This window comes from Artibeus jamaicensis, unplaced genomic scaffold, assembly GCF_021234435.1.
Source record: "Artibeus jamaicensis isolate MK-2021 breed Jamaican fruit bat unplaced genomic scaffold, CSHL_Jam_final contig_519, whole genome shotgun sequence".
In the NCBI taxonomy this organism is placed as follows: Eukaryota; Metazoa; Chordata; class Mammalia; order Chiroptera; family Phyllostomidae; genus Artibeus; species Artibeus jamaicensis.
In genome coordinates, this window is record NW_026521871.1 from 11,989,904 (window position 1) to 12,010,482 (window position 20,579).

Consider the following 20,579-nt stretch of genomic DNA (forward strand, 5'->3'; position numbering starts at 1 on the left):
CTGAGCAGTGTGCGGCTGCAGGCGGGACAGCTTCCCACAGTCATTAACAGTGTCTCCCAACCCTAAACAGGGTCAACCCAACACATCACTTTCACAGTAATGTTTAAATTCCTCACTGGGTTCCTTTGTGAAAATATCATACTTGAGCAAACCCTTCCGGAACACTGACATTGAGGTGGCTTCCACTGAAGTTCATGGGCACGTGCGGGGCGGGGGCGAGGGGCTGTTGTAGTCCACCTGGCCAAGAAACTGTGCAAAATCACCTGGCCGTCTCCTAAAGTGTTCCCTTAAGGTGAAGTCTCAGGTGTGGAATTACTGGGTCAGAGGAAAAGAAGCACCTTCTGGCTGTCACTGTAGAAAAGCAAGACACTTTCCCCAAAAGGCACACTTTCTGAAAGAACCACACAGCTGGGGGAGGGCCAGGCGAGAAGGAGCACAGGCTGGACGGCTGTCAGCCTGGGCCGCCCTTGGGAACATCGAACACAACAAGCACGTGTGTTAGGTCAGACCCTGGTCCTCTAACACTGTTCCTCAACCGCTTTTCACCTCAGCTCACGTGACGGCGGATGTCCCTGTGCGTGGCACGCCCCTGAGGAGCGCCCAGAGTTTCATACCTGACAGTGTAAAAATGTGGAGTGCATGAAGCATCCACTTCCTCTCCTGTCCGCGGAAGGGCACCAGAAGGAGGCCAGCGCTACAAACTCCCCGACGTGTGCCAGCTCTGGGCCCGTGACTGCCAGGCCGGCCGGGTGCAGCCGCACCGTCTGGACGGCTGGGCTGGTTCCTGGAGCCCCGCTAACCCTGTGGCTTTCCAACATGTATATGCACTTTCTTATTAGATTATGGAATATTTAAGAATGTTGTTGGCACCATTTGTCAGTTTTCATGACATGAATTTATTAAAAAGTTAAGCAATTTCTTTAAAAGTAAGTAGGAATGACGTTATTACATGAATTCATTGTATTCTATAGTGGTTCACTCACAAACTTTGGTGCTTTATGTTTATAACAGACTAGGATCTCATCCCTCACCAAGATCAAGGCTCACCTGCCTCAGGCCCCCGCGCCACCCTGCCTCTCTCAGGGCTGCATTTTGGTTGCTCCTGCATTTCCCCCACCAGGACTGGAGATTTTTCCTTCTCTGAGTTTCTGGATCTACCCCCTTCCCCAGATGCCATCGCTCCTCCTCTTTACGTGTTAAATGCTTCCACTGTGGAAAAATACTTCCTGGGATGTTAACACTGGTTACCTCAGAGGTGGCAGGGCTCAGTATGAACTTTTTCTTGGTTTATCTTTGGACTGCTGCACTTGTTAATGTGGGCACCTATTACTTTTGAATTAAAATAGTCAAAGAATAAAGGAACAAAGATGCATGATTCATTTTCTAATGCTGTGCATATCTACAAATTCCCTGCATGAGTACAGGGAGAATCTATACACCTCTCCCCATGGATTCAGTCCAGAAGACTGGAGCATCTGGGTGGGGTACTGGAAGGTTTGGGAATAGACCAGAACCTAATCACACCAGGCTGAGGAATCACAAGTGACGACTGAGACCTGGCTTATGCCTAAATGTCCTTCCAGGCACTGGATAACCCAGACACTGGTGATAACATGCTGGCCCAAGCACAGGGGTCTCTGACCCGTGTCTAGACTAGCTGGCAGCCAGGACTGCTACGGTCCTACAAGGTGAAGCCATCCTAGGGAGAGGCTGTTAGGCTGCTGGGGGTCTACTGCTTTCAGATATCACCCCCCACCATCATGCTTCCTGGGGAGGACTGGACCAAGGAACTGAGAGGCTCCACAGCTCTATCAGTCTTGGAAATGGTGCAGAACTCTCAGCTGCAGGTCCTCACTGCTTTCTGTTCCCTTTAAGGAAGTAATCTTATTTGATTTACCCAAGTAATGCAGGGTCAGGTCCCTCCAGCATGCCATATTCCCTGTTGACCTAGGTGGTCATGTGACCTGGGCAGTCACGTGACCTAGTGGTCACCGTGGTCATGCAGAGGAGAGTCTGGATTCTCCACAACAAGGGACCATCACTGACCTATACAGGATCTTTAAAGACAAAGAGAAGCCCTTGGCATGGCTCTTACCTGAAAGGATTTAATAAAAGTCCACAGCAATGTCCGGATGCCTTCCCCCCTGCTGAGAAGCTTCACCAATCGCATCACTCGGAAAAGACGGAAAAAGGTGATGGAGATTCTATTGCTCTCTTCAGAGTTCTGAAGGGTTATCATGGAGAGGTCAAACCCAATGGAAAGTAGAACATGCAACACTTTCAGAAAAACAGCAACAGATGCAAACACAGGTGACAGAGGTAAGAATTGAAGATGTGTTTCTAGGGCCTTTTCACCTTAAAAAGCATGATATGAAAGGAAAAGTTACATGCTAACAACACAGGGCTTGGAAAACTGCGTCCACACAGCACATGCATGTCCACTGTGGTCTAGTGTATTAAGAGGTGAACGCTGGGCTGGTTGAGAGTGCTGGACACTGATGATGAATGCAAACCACTGCAGACACTGTTCTGGAAGAACAATCATGGAGAATACAGAAAAGGAATACAGGACAACTAGCGAAAAACTCAACATGGTCAAATAAATTCAAGGAAAAGGCCCAGCCCCTGGGGACTAGTCGCTGATCTTACCCCAGGTGTAGCAGTTGGGACAGGGACATTTTCACTTTCATTTGGCTTTAAGAAATCAAAGATTGAGAATATATTAATGAATTGGAAAGGAAGCAGTGGTTCAGGAGGACATCCCCTCCCCCTTTTTTTAACAATTTGTGGTTAATGTGTTAGGACCGCACACCTGCTTCCTCCCTGGGAAACTGCCAGGGAACTGCCTGGATCTGGACTTGAGGGTGGGCAGCCATGTACACGGGCTGACATGATACTTCTAAATCATGCCACCCAAGATATGAGGCTCCAAGGCTGACAGATGCCCAGGAAAGATAATGCTTCAAGATTTCAGTTGTCCCTACGAACAGAAATGCAGAGTGGGGCTCTGCTTCTTCTGGAGAGACTGGCTCTCTTTGCTGAATCAGAGTGTGGGTGTCAGGAACTCGCTGCTCCGCCACAGGCCACAGGATGACTACCAAACAGGGCAAACAGCATGGCAGCTGCCTGTGGCCCACAGACTTCCTGGGCCACCCTCTGTTCCTGGGGCTACGAGCCTGGGCAGCCTGTGTCCCACAATACCCTCTGGTGGGGCTTCTGTGGAGCTGGACAGACCAAGTCAGTGGGGGCAGAAGGGTCTATTTTTCCCAACTGGCAGCTCAGACTGCTGCCAAGGAAGACAAAGCTCTAGTGACTACTGAGAGAATGAGCTCTGGACCAGTGTGCCCTGAGCTTCAGTAGTTCTGCCTCACTCCAGGTCTGGTGGGGCTCCTGTTTCTCAAGGCCCCAGGGTGCAGAATCACAGCACTCACCACCTTGGATCACTGTGTCCCCCATAAGACGGGTGCCCCCATAGGGCAAGGGCCTTGCCTCACTCTACTTAGTGCCCAGTGTGGTAACTGGCACTTATTGATGCTCAGTAAGAGCTTCAGAAAATGTAAACAGGCTGTAAGCAAGCTCTAACAAATATCAGGAGGCATCTTTAGGTTAAACAGTGAGGACTGAACAAGAATTGGGAAATGATGGCCTTTCTATTCCCTCTGGTAGGGTCACCTGTGTTGAAGCAGCTGGTCTACCAGGAGACCCACAAAGCAAGGAGGCTCTTCTGGCAGGGGCCCAGCACTGAGGTGTGCACTCTGGGGCTGCTAGGCAGCCTTTCTGCACGGTGCGTCTGTGCGGCTATGGGCCGTGTGTGCACGCATGGATGTGCACACTGACCTGATGGGCTCTCCTCCCTAGGGCTACAGGGAAAATCAGGGCTCCACTCTGAAGCCTCACTCTTGTCAACAGCTGCCTCCTGAGACCAAAAATAAAACTCTACAAAACTCAGAAAATGAGGAATTTGGGCATATCACATCTCAACTGAAATTCAGCAATGCAATTATGAACACGGGACTAACAGATTTTTACACAGTAAAAAAAAGGGGGCCCTGGGTCACCTGGGCACTCAGAATGTAAACTCTGCAATGGGTCTGTTCAAGCCCCAGGGCTGTATTTTTATTTTCCTCTTCTATCATCTCACCTCAAAACAAAGAACATCTCCTAAAAGGGACAGATAGTGGTGTTTAACTTAAGACTTTAACAAATGAAGGAATTCGTTTTCTAGCGTCTCCCTGTCTCCCACACCACCTCCCATGTGCAGGCAGGTTCCAGTCATCCGTGCAGCAGGAGTGTGAGGCTGTACGAGTGTGAGCGTGCATACCAGTGCTTGCCTACTCTAAAGGGACAAGAGTGGGTGTAAGACAGAGCCCTCCACAGCACGCATTTGAAATGTCCACACGTAACCTGTGAGTTGAACCCGTGGGAGGATAAGGAGACACTCTTCCTGGCCACATGCTCCAGCCCAGGCCCCATCTGGTCGCTGCTGTCTATCCTGCTCCCAGTCTGACAGACCTCTCATCACCCCCTTCCTTCTGACATGGAAAGTTAGCAGCCAAACTGACTTTTGAACTGCACATCTCTCTTCCAATTGATGTCTTTGGCGTATGGCAAAATCTTGGGCCATGAACTCGAAATCATAGAAAAATCAAAGAACAGGAGAAAAGAGCATCTGTGGAGGGACAAGGCAGCACAACATGCATCGGTGGAAGGAGAGAACAAACAGCACATCAAGCCACATGCACCCCCGTGCAGCCTGCGGCAGCCCCCCTTCCCCGTGCACCATCAAGGGCAGGAGGACTGAGCGGGGGAGGTGCCAATGGCAGCACTGGGGGATAGTGCAAGTTGCCAAAATATCTTACAAATTGCAAGGATCCCAAGAACGGCTTCAATCAAACTACGAATGCTAGCCTGACGAAGTGGATAGGCCAGCTCGCACGCTGGGCGGCATGTGAGAACTGCCAAGGGATCTCTGACAAAATCTGATGGCTATGTCCTACCCCCCAAAGATTCTTATTTACTTGGTGGGGGGCTGCCTAAGCTTTGGAAGTTTTAGAAATTCCCAGATGATTCTACCATGCTGCCAGAACCAAGAACTGCAGTCCTAAGCAGGGTAAAGCTGGGCCACATCCTCCGCTGGTCACACACACCAGCTCATGCCTTTTAGGTCTAGATTGGCCACTCAGTGGGACCACTAGAAAAGCCCACTTGGGCTGTTACAGCTGACAGTGGGTTCTTTGGAGATTGCTGCGGGTTCAGTAACTGAATGCAGAGAGATCTGCCATCTTCCTCACAAGGAATGAAGGAGGACAAGCTGCTGGACTCCTGGGACCAACACAGGTCACTGCTAGAGGACATGAGATTGAAAAAGGACTCACTCCCTAGGCAGCCTTCCAAAGACAGCTGTTAGAGGTGGCATGATCAGTTTTCAACAGAGGGGATTCCAGCATCATCTCAAGGCCTGGTCTAGATGACCTCAGTGGCTCCTTCCAACCCTGAGATGCCAGGCTCCAGCTGGGACCCCAACAGGGAGATGGCCCCCAGCCTCAGGAAGCCAAATAATATGCCCAGGTTGGGAAAGCTCCTTAGGTCCCTGCAGTGTTCTCTCCAGCCCCTTCCCACAGGGCTCTCAAGTGGGTTTTTGAGATGCAGGCTCAGGGTCAGCCCTCCTCCAACTACAGAAGTCCAACGAGCCCTGAGTTTCCCAAGTGCAATCGAAAAGCTCAATCTGCACTTTCTGAATTGACTCCAATCTTTCTCTGGAAAAGCCAAAAGGATGCAGTTTTTCAATCCAGACAGGAAACAAACCAACATCCCAGAGCCAGTTAACCCTAGGTGTCCTGGAGAACCCAGTCTTTGGAGGAAGACTCCTTCTGATGACTTCTGACCTGGCACGTAACACCTCAGGGAGGGAGGGCTTCTGTATTTGGTACTGCTGAGCTGTGTGCAGAAGCCAGCAACCTGGTGCCTACAAAAGGGTGAGCACGGGAACAGAGGGCTGAAAAACCTGACTGTGGGTTCACAGCAAGAAGCTGACTGCCGCAATTGGCCACCTGGTCCAAACTCGGGCCTGACAAGTCAGGGACAATTCTTGGGTCCTTAGGAGTAAGTTCTTTACTGACGTTTGACACATTCTTCAGTAAGTAGTAACAAGGCAGACACGGCCTCTGTACAAGTATTCCACCCCCCAACCCCGCAATAATGGTAATGGCAAAGGCAGCCATTCCTGGGACAGGGAGAATATGTTGCCGGGTCATTTCGCCAAAGAGCAAACGGGCATCTAAAAGGGAGCAAAAGTAAGCTTGCCAGTTGTCGTCTGACATTTTAGCAGCTTGGTGGTGTGATGACCAAAAGCCAGGAAGATGAATCCATGAGCACTATCACACCATGATCAGAGCGGGCTGGGGGAAGGGCAGCGGGGCTGGGTGAGCATGCAAGCAGGACAACGGAAAGGGCCATCCAAACTGCTTTTTTTTTTTTTTTAAGAATACAAATGCAAGCTCTATTTCTCATTTCCAGGCCAGATTATTCATTCTTGAAGATTATGCTGGCGAGTCACAGAGCTAAGCAAGACTGACCAAGATGGCCTCAGCTCAGGCCCCAGACTGGAGACAACGAAAGGTGGGACAGGAAACAATTTAGATGACCATGACCAAGAGCACGTCCTGTGAAACTCAGTGAAAACCAAAGGTGGGGAAGCCAAAAACAAGTATACAGTCTTTAAAGTGCTTTTGCTTTAATGACTTCACCGTATATATGTTTATATATACTTGCCGCTACAATTTTCTAAAAATAAAACCAACATGAAAGTCAATTAGGCAACAGAAAATAAAGATCAACAGAGGTTGGGGGAGAGAGCACAGCAAGTTAATATTGCAAATAATGATGACTTATGGCACCTAAAAACAGCCAACAGTGGACCAGAGTGTTCATGCTCAGCTGACCCAGGAGCTCAGGGGACATGGCCACGCAGGGAAACGATGTGTGCTGTGACCCTGAAACTCGGCATCTACGAGGGGCTGCAGGAGGCAACAGCCTGTTCAGAGAACTATACCATCGGAGGTTAAGGACACCTAGTCTCTCTTATCTCTGGGCCTCCCCCAAGCTTCACCCGTGGCCTGAGAATTCTAGATGTCTAATAAACACGTACCGAAAGACTGCATAAATGAGAAAGTGGCCTGGAGCATTCGCTCTGCACTGGCGCCTAGCAGAGAAATGCTGAGGTCTCCCACAGGAGTATTCTACTGGCCCAGGGCAGAAAACTGAGATCGCCACTGGTTGCGGAAGATTTGGCCTCAAGCTACATCTGGCCAGGGGAAAGGTAGGGAAATGTCATTTCATTCTGACTGAAATGACAGCATGGGCATGATTCCCAGTGTGATTCTGAAAGTCTGATTAAACACCAGGAATGTGCCCAGTGACAGCTTGTTTCATAGATACCCTAGTGTCAAATGCTAACTAGACTACTCAGTGTGGGCTTTTGTAGACCCGTGACTTTCCTGACTAAAGAGAGAGAAAGGAGGACAACGTTGGGACACTGGTGAGCAAGGCTCGGCCAGAGGCAACAGGTGCAGCAGGCTCCTGTGCCCGACACAGGGCAAGACAGCCAGGAAGCCAGGCACGTGCTGTTGCTGAATGAACCGGTGCCACTCCCTGCCAGCCAGCAGGTGGGCCCGGCATCGGAGAGCTGGCTCGTTTACTCAGTGAACAAACTTGGCCAACATCCTGGTACCCAGAAACCAGGCATTTATACCCAACACCTGCACAGCACTTTAAGCACTGAGTGCTCTAGGGAAACCTGCTAAAATTGTAGTTTATTATATTTTCATTTCCATTATAGACCCTCTCTGACTTACATAAGCCTCTGTTTCAGAATTTTCATGTGAGTATACTTCAATATAAGTTATAAGTGCTTTTCATTGTAAGATGATTAAGCAGGCAGATGTCTGCTCATAAACTCAGGAGAGAGCCCATGGCTGCCGAATTAGGGTCCTGCTGTTCTCCCATTAACACGAGATTATTTTATAACCAAGAATAATTTATACATTATGAATGGCAATTTTATAGCTGACATGGAATATTTCACATGAAGTGGAATTTCATAAGTCTGGAGGTTAGGGGATATAAAATACCATGTTTATACCTTGTCATGGCATGAATTTGGGTGTTAAAAGGCTTCAGTCATACCTTCATGCATATGCTAATGTCTTAGAGTCCACTTCACTTGGAAAATCTTACAATGACACCCTTGTATCTCCCTAAGACTTTGGGTTTTTTAGCAAGCATTTTCAAATATTCATATTATTGCATCCCAACATACCTCTGAAGCAGGGAGAACAGATTTCATTGACCCTAGCTGATCCAAGAAGGAAGTGAGCCCCAGATCCAACAAATGGTTTTGAACTAGGACTGGAACTGCCAGGTCTGGGGATCTCCAGGCCAGTGGCAGCTTGTTTCATAGTCTACACTCCAGAATCTGCCCGCCCCCCAAACAGGTGGCATAAAGGAATTTCATTGTCCTTGCTTGGCACAAGCTATCTGGGCACCAGGATGGACATATAATTCTGCAGATGTCAGCCAGGCAAAGCATGGCGGCCCCTTCCCAGCCACGTGTGGGGAGAGGCTGGGCTGGCAACATGGAGCGAGAAGCCAGCGCTACACAACAGCTCTGCCCCATGCTCCACTGCCCCCACAAAGGGCTCTACACAACCTGGTACACACAGGACACCCACGAAGACTTACTGATGAGCTGGGACAGACCAGGCGGGCAGGGCCATTTCTGCCTGCCCAGGCCCACCGGTCCAGGCATGGCTCAGACCTGAGAGGAGCCAGCAGGAGGTGGTGCTCCCCTTCCTCCAAGCCTCTTAATTTTTAAGAAGGATTCTCAGGATGCTTCTTGAAGGAGAGAGGGTCACACCATCTGCCACATAGCTTGTTCTCTCATCAAAGGATTCAGCTGAGCACAGCAAAGGAGCACTGACTCCCCCCGACCCTTGCTTGATATGCGCTACGCTCTCCTCCTGGTCCTGGGCAGCTTTTCCGTCAGCATCACCATCTGGGGAGCTAGCTTGAGGGATGTTCCCCGGTGTCACCAGCCAGACTCAGGGGACAGGTGAGGACACCAGCATCAACAGCCACATGTTCAGGGCACGACTGTGGTGTTTCCCTCCTGTGCTTTCACAGAACCACCGTGGGTATCAAAGCACACACTATAAACTCCATTTTACAGCTGGGAAAGCTGGGGCACAAAGCATTGGGGGACATGCCAAGGTCACACTGCTAGGAGTGCTAAAATTCACATATGTCATTAACTCCTAGCCCTTAGCATTTTAATAAGATATTCTATTAAAATAATGTTTTAGCTCCAAAGCAGTAATTCTACATTTACTTTCCCATTCTCTTTCATGGGAACGGAGTGGGGCGAGGGTGGGGAGACCAAAAAATCGTCTTAGTCTTTCAAAAGAGATGAGTGCCTGAATTTCTAAAGCATACAGAGATCCTTGGGTCAGGGGGATTCTAGTCTCCTCTACGTTAGACTTAATAAAACGAAGTACGTTGTAGGACACAAAGTTTGCTACTTACATTCACTTCAGTTATAGCAATATCAACGACGCTACCAACAACAATTAAGGCATCAAAAGTGTTCCATGCATCAGTGAAATAGTGCTGTTAGGGCAAGCATTCAGAAGCCACAGAAGAGATGAGGCACGACAGGAAAAAAGAAGAAAAGGACAGTGTTATCAAAGGGGAACGTTCTGGCATTGTGCTACCCGGCTACTTGAAAAAAACGCCCTAAAACAAACATGTTATAGATACATCACTTTGGATACCACTGCTGACACAAAAATCAAAACAATTCGAGACGCCTATCTTACCCTGCCTACCGGTGACTTGGGTAATGCTGCAAAATAGTCCTCCAAAAGGTGACCTGTCTAAAAAGGCCCAGGACGAGGCTCTCCCTGAAAGGCCTGTTTTCCGCAGCTCTCATTAGGAAACTCCTGGTTTCAAGTGAAGTGAAACTGGGCTCTGTGACTTGTCCAGGTGATGCCAGTGCGGGGTTGGGGGTGGAGAGTGCACAGACAAAGGATAAGAGGCGGGCGGCCACGGGCGGGCACATACTCACGTCGGCTTCGCTGAGGGCCACGTCTATAATGCTGCCGATTACGATGAGGGAGTCAAACGTATTCCAGGCGTCACTAAAATACCCCTGGACAGAGCAGGCAGGGGGCAGACATTTATGAGCATGTATGAATGAAACGCCACATGGACCATATGGGGACGCATCCAGGCCCCAGAGCACCCATGGCAACCACATGGGGCAGGAAGGCCAAAGGGAGGCAACAATACTGTCCACTGGTGGAAAGGGACACAGAGGATGGTGTGCACCTGCATGTGTTGGAGAGGCTGCGCGCACACGCACACGCACACACACACGCACACACACACACAATGCATACTTGTGGCCCTGAGCAGCACCAAGCCCAGCAGAATCTCTGCAGGACAGAAACAGGCCCTTGGCGACTCTGCTCTGATACCCAGGGTAACAAGCCCAAATCCTCACACGCTGATGAAGAAAAAGCTGCTCTGACTCCTCCCAGAGACCCCAGTCACCCCACTTCCTTCTCTTCCCTACTCGAAGAGCACTGTGACCAGGCATTGCACATGCTCATTTCTGTGCCTTTAAAACAAACCAGTAACCCCTCCCCCTCCTCTCCAGTCCAATGAGAATTACCAAGGGTGTGCCTGACAAGTCCCTGTGTTCTCACCGCTAACAGGGATGTAGACGTGTGTGGCAATGGCTGATGGGGAGACAGGCAGAGTGACACATACAGGTCCAAGGCACCGAGTCACAGCAGAGAAGCTCACTCTGGGTTACATGGATGGGGGCCCTGTGGGGAAGTCCCGGCAGGTCTTACAGAGGGAAAGAGCACAGAAGGACGACAGGGACGCTCATGGGCTCCCCTTGTCACAGAGGGCAGCCCCAAGTCACCAGCAGGTTCCTCCTTGCACCCAACTCTTGCTCTCTTCCTCCCTCTTCACCCTCCAGGCTAACAGGACTCCTTCCCCTTCATCAAAACCACTACCAGGTTCTTCCCCACTTCCCGATGCCTCCCCACCTCCCGATGCCTCCCCACCCCACTCTGCCCACATGCACTTCCTTCTTCAAGGTCAGATTAAATGCCACCTCCCTGAGGGGACCTTTTCAGATCCTCTGTCTCCTACCCCCATCACAGTGACTCTGCATCTCTCATATCTTGATCACTGAATCTGGGGTCTTTGCAAGTCCATCACTCTGAGGAGGATGACTAAGCTGATGACTCTGTCCCCTCTTCCACTAACCCTGACACCCCTAAACCCAGTCTGACCTCTTGCAATGTCTCTTCCTATAGATTACTCAGCCCACTGCTTTTTCCCCCCCAGGTCCTCATATCTTGCAACAATTCTGAAGACACAACATCCCCATGAGTGTGACTTACAAATCCATATACATGTGCTGTGCATTTTACTTCTTATTCTGGGTTTAAGGCAGTAGGTGCTAAATTCATGCCTGTTGTCCCCCGACACCCCCAGGAAGAGGGTGAGATCGAGGAGGGTGGTGGGCAGCACTGCACACAGAGGCTACCTGTCGCAATGCCAGTGACTCTGCCTATAAATCCACCATGTCCTTTTAGAAAGTCAGAACATGTTTTGGAAAAAAAAATTTAGATCTGAGTAATATAAAAAAGGGGCCCAGTGTGCTCACCACTGGGGTGTTCACCACTGAGTAGGTTTTGTGCTGGGTCGAGAAAACTAGAACAGAATATACTTTGAAGTGTCAGGTCTCATGAACTTTTGATCAAGTGCAGGCCCAGAGGACACGTCACTGCAGAACCCAGCCTTCTATGACACAGCAGAGAACGTGGACATGTTGGCTGCCCTAATAGCTGGAGATGGCAGGTTTATTCTAGCTACTGTTAATCACTTTAGGTGCACATGTAGGGGAGCGATGACACTGACTGACGGTTTGGCTTTTTACAAAATTTTGTTTTAAATGTAAGATTTTCCCACCCAACTGCCATGACTTCTGACCGAGGCTTTGGCTCTCTTCCTCCTTCCTACGATCATAGTGCCTCAGTCACATGTTACCCTCAGCAACTTCCACCCTCCCAGACCCCGATCTCAGTACGTAAACAGAAGGAGTTCACTGGCCCAACTCTGAAGACCTGTGGATCCAAGTCTAATGGGAAGGTCTTCTTAAGAAATACCACATCCTATATCTTAGCTTTTCTTCTCACGGTACATGATTCTTGGCCAGCACAACTGAGGAAAGATGGGCCACTCTAAGGGCCAGACTAGTGCTGCTAACATGCCACTCATGCTGGTCAGAGATGAGACGAAGAGCTTGCACCAGGACATGAAGGAAGTCTCCAACCAACAAGTCAGCAGGATCAGAGGGTAAACCGAGAGCTGCTGTGGGTGCCCCAGGTTGTAAGGATACAGATTCTCTCGGAATGATGCACACTGTTGTGAGTGATAAGTCGGCTGACTAGCAGCAGCCTTGGCGGATTGCTCTGAGGGGCAGGGCCTGCCTTTTCCTTTGTGGTCTTAACAGCAACTCAAAAGCTCAAGAGAGTTGGGTGGTCCTTCCGCTCTCCTCTAAAGAGAAATGGGTGCCTCAGTAACATCCTTAGTCATCAGTAGCAGCTGGGCCTCCAGTGTCCGCACGGAACAGAAGACCAAGCATTCCTCCCCCTCTCCTGTCCCAGCCAGGGACAGCCCTGGCCATGCTGCTCTGTGCATTCTGCTTCTCCCGTTACAGTCTGTCATTTACCTGAGGCCAAATCCACTCCCTGTGTGCTGGGTGCCAGTCCCTGTCACCTACTGTGGACTTCTGCCACCTACTCTGGACTTCTCTCTCTCTGCCCAGGATTATCAGTATTAACCTTTGGATCATTTCTATCAGCCAATAAACTATTGTCCAGTGGGTCACTGTGGCTCAAAATGCTGCATAAAGTCACTTTAAATCAACGTGACAGGGGCTTGACATTTGGGATCCTGGAACTTTTTGGCAATCTCATCAACTCTCTCTCCAGGATCCCTCATACTCCCAAAACCCGAGAGCTGACACCCCTAACCCAGGTGACAGGAGGCTTGAGTTGGGGGTAGGTGGCTGGAACCACAGGATCTGACCAGGTGACTCTGGTAGGTCCAGGAGGGCAGAAAATGCCAGCCCGCCCTTTCTTCCCACACCCTGTTTCCTACTTAGTAGCTTTCCTTTCTAATAAAATCGCTGTCAAGTGAACATGACTCAGTCCCCCACCCCTTTCCCACCAAATTCTGGTGTCACCAGAAAATTAGACACTGTCTTCCAACAGAGGGCCCAGCGCCATCTCTCTCGGACATTGACAGCAAATTCTCCTGCAGCTGACTTCTGAGGCCAGGCTCCCTCAAGCAGAACCAGCAGTCCTTACCAACCCAGCCAGGGTTGGCCCTTATATTCTATTTTTTGTCCAGCTCTATCTGCTTGAAAAGACGAAGCGAATCACCCACTTGCAATATCATCTATTACCTGGAAAGAATTCTGAATCCAGAAATTTAAAATCATAAACCAACTAAAATGTGTCTTGGGGCAAGGTAGCTGCAAAGACTTGGCACACATGGTGGAGAATGTCTGTGGAATGGCTACACATGAGAAACAGAAAAGCAGCCCAAGTCCAGGGTCGCATCTGCAGATCTGAAGAAGCCTTTAACAAATGACCTGCTTTTGCTGTTGACCATGGCAACCAGAGCAATTACCAGTTTCTGCCAGGGCAGAATTTGACATAAGGTATGACCCATAGCACCAACTTTTCATAGAAACTATAGCTGGCAGCTTTCTAACTAGCACAAGCCTTTCCAAAGGTCATGTGAATGTTTATAAGAAAACATATTCACTTTTGGCCACTCTAGTCTGCCCCCAAATCCCATGACAGAAATCCAGGTACCCTCTTATGCCAAGACGGTATACCCAAGGGCTCATGCATTTATTCCCTTCTTCATTCCCCAATCTTTACTGAGCAACCAGCTTGTAGCAGGCATCGTGTAAGGCAAAGGAGACCCAGCCTACAACATCAGCTAGTGGAGAGAGAGCCATGAAGTAGCAATGATGATGCTAACGTACCATAAGCATCTAACAACACAAAGAGCTGATTCTGGCTGGGCTGGTGGGGATGGTGTCACAGAGGAGCCACTATTTCAGACAGGCCTTAACGGATAACAGCCAGAAGCATGTGCCAGGGAAAGGTCTCTCATGTTAACGTTGGGGATGAGGTGGGGGAAAAAATGATAGGGAGAGAGTGGCTGGAAATGAGGCAGAAACATAAATGGGCCAAGGTTTTAGTGGAAGACTTTGAAATTAGACTAAGAAAAGTATGCCAAAGGTGGCCAGTGGCAGAATTGCACTGGAAGAGCAGCATAGTCAGCTCTGGGCTTACAAAGGGAGTATGTGGAAGATGAACAGAGTGGGGCTGAGGCCGGAGGCAGGGAGATGACTTAGCAGTCAGGGCAACTCAGAAGGGAGGAGGGCAGCAGAGATTTGGAATGATGTGAGGTGGCCACTGAAGGCCTGGGCAGGTACCCATTTCGCCAGGTGAGAAGGGGACCAGGAGAGTTCTGAGAAAACCCATTAAAGGAACAGGCTGAGCCCATGAAGAAATCTGACATAAAGTTCTAGTTAAGGAGAGGGCGAAGTGGACTGTTATTTGGCATTAAAATCAATCATTTACCTTATATGTGATCACTGAACTGAAAAGACAGTAATCGGATATTCTTTCCGGGAGATGGAGAATGTCCTCTAGGAAAACCGCTAAGGTTTTCTTGTTAAGCCTGACTCTGCCAGGGGCCCTGGAGCTGCTGCCCCTGGAGGCCGGTGGACCCAGATGACCCAGCAACACTGTGCACCAGCTCTGCACAGACACATGGGGACTGCACTAAAACTCTTTCTTCTTTCCCCAAACCTAACTACTCTTTACTCTTACCAAGTACAAGTGGCTGAGTGTGTAAATAGCCATTTTTGAAGTAGAAGCAAGATCAAAATACTTTATAGCCTAAGACTTTGGAACAAAGTGTGGCTCTCTGGGGATAAGCCCACAACCAAGGCAGGCAACCTGGCTCGAACATGTGCTGGACCAAACACCAGATGGGTGACATCTAGAAGCACAAAGAGGAAGCCTTGGGAAAATCAGAAGCATTCTTCCTCCTTGCAGAAGCCAGTCCTCTGGAAAAGACCTCTCTTCCTCATCTCCCTCCTTGGAACAACAGAATTCACCAGAGAATTCCGGTGGCTTCCCCAGGGAATATTGGAGGAAAAGGCCAGGGGAGTGGGGCTGTCTCTTAGCTAAATGATGGCCCACTTTTCAAAACCCTAGGGCTACACAGCCAACTCCAAGTTGAAAGCACAACCGAGAGTGCATGAGGTCAATGCCTGACAAGTGGGTTTCCCTTGGGAGCTGATACAACATACTAAACAGCCTGCTTGCCTTGCCCTAACCTTGGGTCTCTGGTTTCTCCCCACCTTGCACTCTTACCTCTCCCAGTGAGGTAAGCATGCAGGGAGCCTGCCTCCCCCACTGCCAAGCTCCCAGCTGACCTCAGCCCTTCCTGATTATGGAGGCTGGGTGACCTCACCTCGTGGGTCCTGGGACTGCGTCCCTCTAAATGTGCTCCATCTCAGGAGGCCCCGTTTTATTGTCAGTCTCCTGAATATAAAGAAGGTCCCCAGGGCAAGGTCTTTAACTCTTCCTCCTGCAACATCTCCACTACCAGAAAAGTAGGAACTCACTTTCTGTATTTAAATTATAAAACAGCTGTGACCCAGGCCCTCCTGACAGATGTTCTCCTAGACAGGAGTTCTCCTAAAGGTATGGCCCTCACTATGGCAATTGCTACCCCAAGGGACCCTGCTACAAAGCAGGGTCCCTTTGTTTCAAAGGAAACAAAGACTTTGCAGAGATGGGACTGATGGGCCAGGCTTCCCAAACCTTCGTCCCACACGGCCACCTCCTCAACGATTCTTCCCTCTGCAGCCTCTACCACACGGTCCCTCAGCCCAACTGCCCCTCTGACTGGGATGGGAGGGCTCTCCCTGACCTGTCCGTGAAAGCCTGCTCCCTGGACTGGTGTCAACAATAAAGAAAAGACCGAGATTAAGTCAGGGGCTGCTTTAGGCAGAGCTTCGCATCTGTCTCGCTGAAGCGACTCTCCTGCTCTGCAGGCACAAAAACAGCCTAAAATCCTCCCCCTGCTGTGGTCAGCGCAGCGACAGAGCTCCCCAAGCACCGAGATGCTGCCATCGCTGTTGAAAAACTTCTCAATTATAATCTGAGGTTCTCTTATGCTATGCAAATATCTTGCTAAGTAAAACTACAAGCAGCACAATTTCTGGCAGAAATTACTCATTATAAAACTCTAGTTGATCAGTACTGATTATAAATTTTCACTTGGTGCATCCGGTCTGGTCTGTTCACAGGCCACTGAACTCCCTTCTCAGGTTTGGGGTCAGCAGTTTACTGGGCAGAGCAGTGTGCAACGAGCCATGGATGCAATGGCCTGCGGCAGGGCATGTGCTTGTGCTCACACGCACACTCTCACACTCACACACATTCTCTTACACACATGCCATGGGCAAGTGGTTCTTCTCTTCAGGCTGGAACAAACAAGCTTTTAAAACTTCAGAGCTTAATCACCACCAGGCGAGGGAAGACATGGCAAAAAGGTCTGAGAAATGCTCCATAGATAGGTTCCATGTTGCATTTTGCAAGTACTTTTGATGTTTACTTTGCAAACTTTTCCACCAGTTCAAACAAATAGTATTTGAAGAAGTAAAAGTGAGAGGGAAGCAAACCACAATCTCCAAAGGAAATTAAGATGAATTTGGAAAAGGAGGCAATGTTTATATGTATAGATATGGACAAGTCACAGTAAATAACACCTGACCATGCATAAAAGTGCCAAATGTGACCCCACTGCAATCACCCCAACTGGTCACTTACAAGTGTCCTTTCTTTTGGGTCCACAAAGAGCTGATAAAGATTGCATAGAAATTAATTTAAATTAAAGAAAGGAACAGTTCTGAATTAGAATTCCACATAAATATGGAGTATGTGAAATCATCATTTCATAATCCAAGTCTTAAATTACAGATACCTTACACACAGATGAACCAATAACTGGGTCAATGAACTTGTCATTCTCTAACTCTGACAGTTTGGGGTTTTGCTAGAAAAGAAACTGAGGGTTAAATGTCCCACAGCTCAGCCAGGATTTGCTCCTCTGTCAAAGTCTTTAGAACAAGGGAACATCGTTAGTTGAGGATGATGGTGGGGGGGGTGGGGTCAGCATGACACTACTACCTGCTAAGCGTGCCCCTAAGCATAGCACATTAGGAACTGTTTGCTCCTCACAAGCACCCTATGAAATAAGACTATTATGTCTTCATTTTATGGATGAGGAAACTGAGGCTCAGAGCAGCAAAGGAACTTGTCTGATGAGCTGGTGGAGGGAAGGGATTTGAATCCAGAACCACGCATGCTCCTCGACAGTGTCCTCTCTGCCCCCTACTGCAGACACTGACAGCTGTGAAATGGACTCACTCCCGAAGGAGACACAGCGTGCTCAGTTGTCCAATGCAGTTTAATGCATGTCATGTTTTGTTTTGTTCCAAAGTGAGAATTTTCTAGGTTAAATAAACAAAAAGTGGCATGGCTATGAGGGGTCTGCAGCTGGTAGGACTTTCCATTAAAGGTGAAAAAGATGCTGTAGACCAAACACATAAAACCAAAGCCTTTATCCTAGAAATCTAAAAATAAAATCACGGCCAAATTCTTTCTAATGGGTTATGTTAAAATAATTTCTCCAGGGCTCCAGTAATGAAGCAAGTCTCCCTGAGACAGGTGGATACATGCTATTCCAGAAAAGAAAACCGGGTTTACTGATATGTGCTATTCTAGAAACAGAACACCAGGTTTAAAACAATCTCCACTCTACCGATTCCCGATTCTCTCCTCCCTTCTCCTTTTTCTTAGAATTGTTTTTATGAGGTTTCGTTTCTATAGATTTATTTTCCCATATGTATACAGATGCCCTAATCAGATTTTAATGTTCTCAGGTGATAACCCAGTTAGCGGCCAGAACAATTCAGCATAATTCAGTAACGCAAGACTAACAGGAAGCGGGTGTTTCTCTGGGGTGGTTCAGCAACAGCCTCTGAAAAGTGGTTTTAGCGACTCACCTTAGGTTTAAATGCAATGACTTTCAAAACCATCTCAACAGTGAACACCCCAGTGAAGACCATGTTGAGAATGTCCATGGCGTCATTAAACATCTTGGACTGCTCGTAGTGCTGTGGAGGAGAGCAGAGGCGCGGTTCTCACAGGCTCCTTCCCGACTCCTGGGAGGAGGCCTCGGCCCTCTGCTCTGCAGGTGCCCATCCCCCATGTGGACACAGAGGCCACCTGCACAGCACAGCACCCTCTCTCAGGGACTCTGCTAGCACTGCAAGGTCACAAGCCCTCCCCACGAAGTGCATGGGGTCTTAGAGAAAGTAAGGATGACTGCATGATAAAGGGGAAAGAAATCAATGTCCTCTGCCCTGGATAAGAGGAACTCTTGCCTCCTTCTGGCAGGGTTTACACTCGGGGCCATGACCCAAGCACAATGCAGAACCTACTAAAATGTCTATGAATAAAGGTAGGACTTGGTTAGGGATAAACTTCATGCCATTTACTTTTATGTTCAATATAAGGCAGTACTAGCTTGACTTCCTACTTTCCCCAGCATCAGAGCATGGTCCATCTCATGTGTAAAGAATTCTCACGTTTAAGGAAAGCAATAGGAAATTTGTTGTTGGCTGTCTTTAGAACCATGTGCCAGACAGCGGTGGGAGTTGCTTTGCTTAAGTTCTTAAAGTCAGTGTGAAAGCTGAATCTAGACCTTGGTTTTTGCTTCTTGTCCTATTGTAACCAGACAATAAAACAGCTGGAAAGGCCAATTGTTAATTCTATGAATTACAGTGATAATAATAAATATGCAGAACTATATTAAAAGTAACCATGTTAATACACTTAACACTGTTAATACACTGTAATCCAGCTTGGCCAGTTGAAGTGAGTTGTACTCCTTGCTCTCAATGTGAGAGCAACACAGGCTGTAACACAGGTCCAACTCCAATACTCCATGAGCAGGAAGATTCCCTGCTGCCATATGGAGAGCTCCTTGAGCACGGGAATGTGACTTCCATGTCGTTTTCAACAATGGGTGCTTACTCTGTGACAGTCCCAGAGCAAAAGGCTTGACACCAATTATCTAGCATAAAATTTATATCTGAGGTAGGTATGATAAACTTCCCATTTCACCAAAAAAGAAAGCAGGCTCAGGGGATTTAAACAACTTTTCCAAGGTTGCCCACTGGTGAGGAGTCAAGTCAGAACTGGAACCCCTGTCTAACTGCAGTCAGACAGGGCTTCAGTCTACCACTCCCTGGCCCCAGGGGGCCCTAGCATTGTTACCTATGGTCACACTGTATGGACAGTCTCTTACTAAGACAAAAGAGCAATCTTAAACTCCTACAGCGATGACTGTTAGCTAAGAATGAGACCCTGAACAAACTACAGCCCCAACTCATCAGAAAATCAAACTCACCCTCTTGTGAGGGACTGGCCTCCCACCCTCAAAATCTGGACCATGGGGCTGCGCAGAAGGGGCAGATATGATCCCCATCTCCAAGTGTCTTCATTTTTACCTGCATAGCCAAGCAGAGTGTGTTGAGCATGATGAGGACAAACATCACGTATTCGAAAGGCGAGGAGTTCACCACGTACCAGAACTTGTACTGGTAGGGGTTTTTGGGGATGTATCTCCGCAAGGGACGTGCTTTCAAGGCGTATTCAACACACTGACGCTGCAACGGCAGAAAAGAGCAAAGAGGGGACCTGAGCATGTCTACAGGAGGAGGGCACAGCTCCCACCTGCTCTGAAAGAGTAGGTGCAACCCCTGCTGGGAAGGACCAAGGGGAAAACTACCAGTCAACCCCCACAGGCACCACTTTGCATCAGGGACAAAGGGCCCTCAGCTCCATCTCCTCTTCTGATCCTCACAGCAACTTGGGAGTGACCAGATCCCCCATTCTGCTTCCACTTTACTTATTACAAAACTGAGTCCAGAGCTGTGAACTGCCCACCTGAGGTTGCAGGGTTCATGGGCAGAGCCATGAGGCCTTGTCCCAATTCTTATTCCTGCTATTCCTCTATGCCAATGGATCACATCTGTAGTTCTCCTGCCCCTGCTATCCTCCAGGGAAGGAGACCATGTTGAGAGGCATAGAAACTCTCAAGAACCAGAGGGGTTGGGTTCTCTGCCTGAGACTGCAGCCCCAAGGCTGCCCCAGGAGAGACGCGCCCAAGTTACCTCTCAGGGCCCGGAGTGTGTTATTTCTGTACCTAATGGTGAGTGAGCTATGGGTATCATCTGTGAGCTTTTGCAGCTCAGGAACTTACCATGTCCTCAGACTTATGGGTCACTAATGATGGCCAGAGCACTACTGTCCCCACTTTCTCTGGAACTAAGA

The 20,579-nt window shown here is 48.8% G+C and overlaps 1 protein-coding gene across 11 annotated transcripts in view; it reads right to left on the reverse strand.

The window, feature by feature from the left end:
* The window catches only part of CACNA1D (calcium voltage-gated channel subunit alpha1 D), a 313,594-nt gene that overhangs the window by 37,943 nt on the left and 255,072 nt on the right, over window positions 1–20,579 (reverse strand). For 7 of the 11 annotated variants that reach the window (XM_053669278.1, XM_053669276.1, XM_053669275.1 and 4 more), the window contains 5 exons: window positions 19,754–19,912; window positions 18,245–18,355; window positions 10,121–10,204; window positions 2,650–2,694; window positions 2,096–2,224 (listed from right to left, as the gene is read on the reverse strand). In XM_053669278.1, coding sequence (XP_053525253.1) covers window positions 2,096–2,224; window positions 2,650–2,694; window positions 10,121–10,204; window positions 18,245–18,355; window positions 19,754–19,912 — 528 coding nt within the window. The remainder of the gene's footprint in view (window positions 1–2,095; window positions 2,225–2,649; window positions 2,695–10,120; window positions 10,205–18,244; window positions 18,356–19,753; window positions 19,913–20,579) is intronic. The other 4 variants (XM_053669277.1, XM_053669280.1, XM_037134650.2 and 1 more) reach the window with 2 other exon arrangements.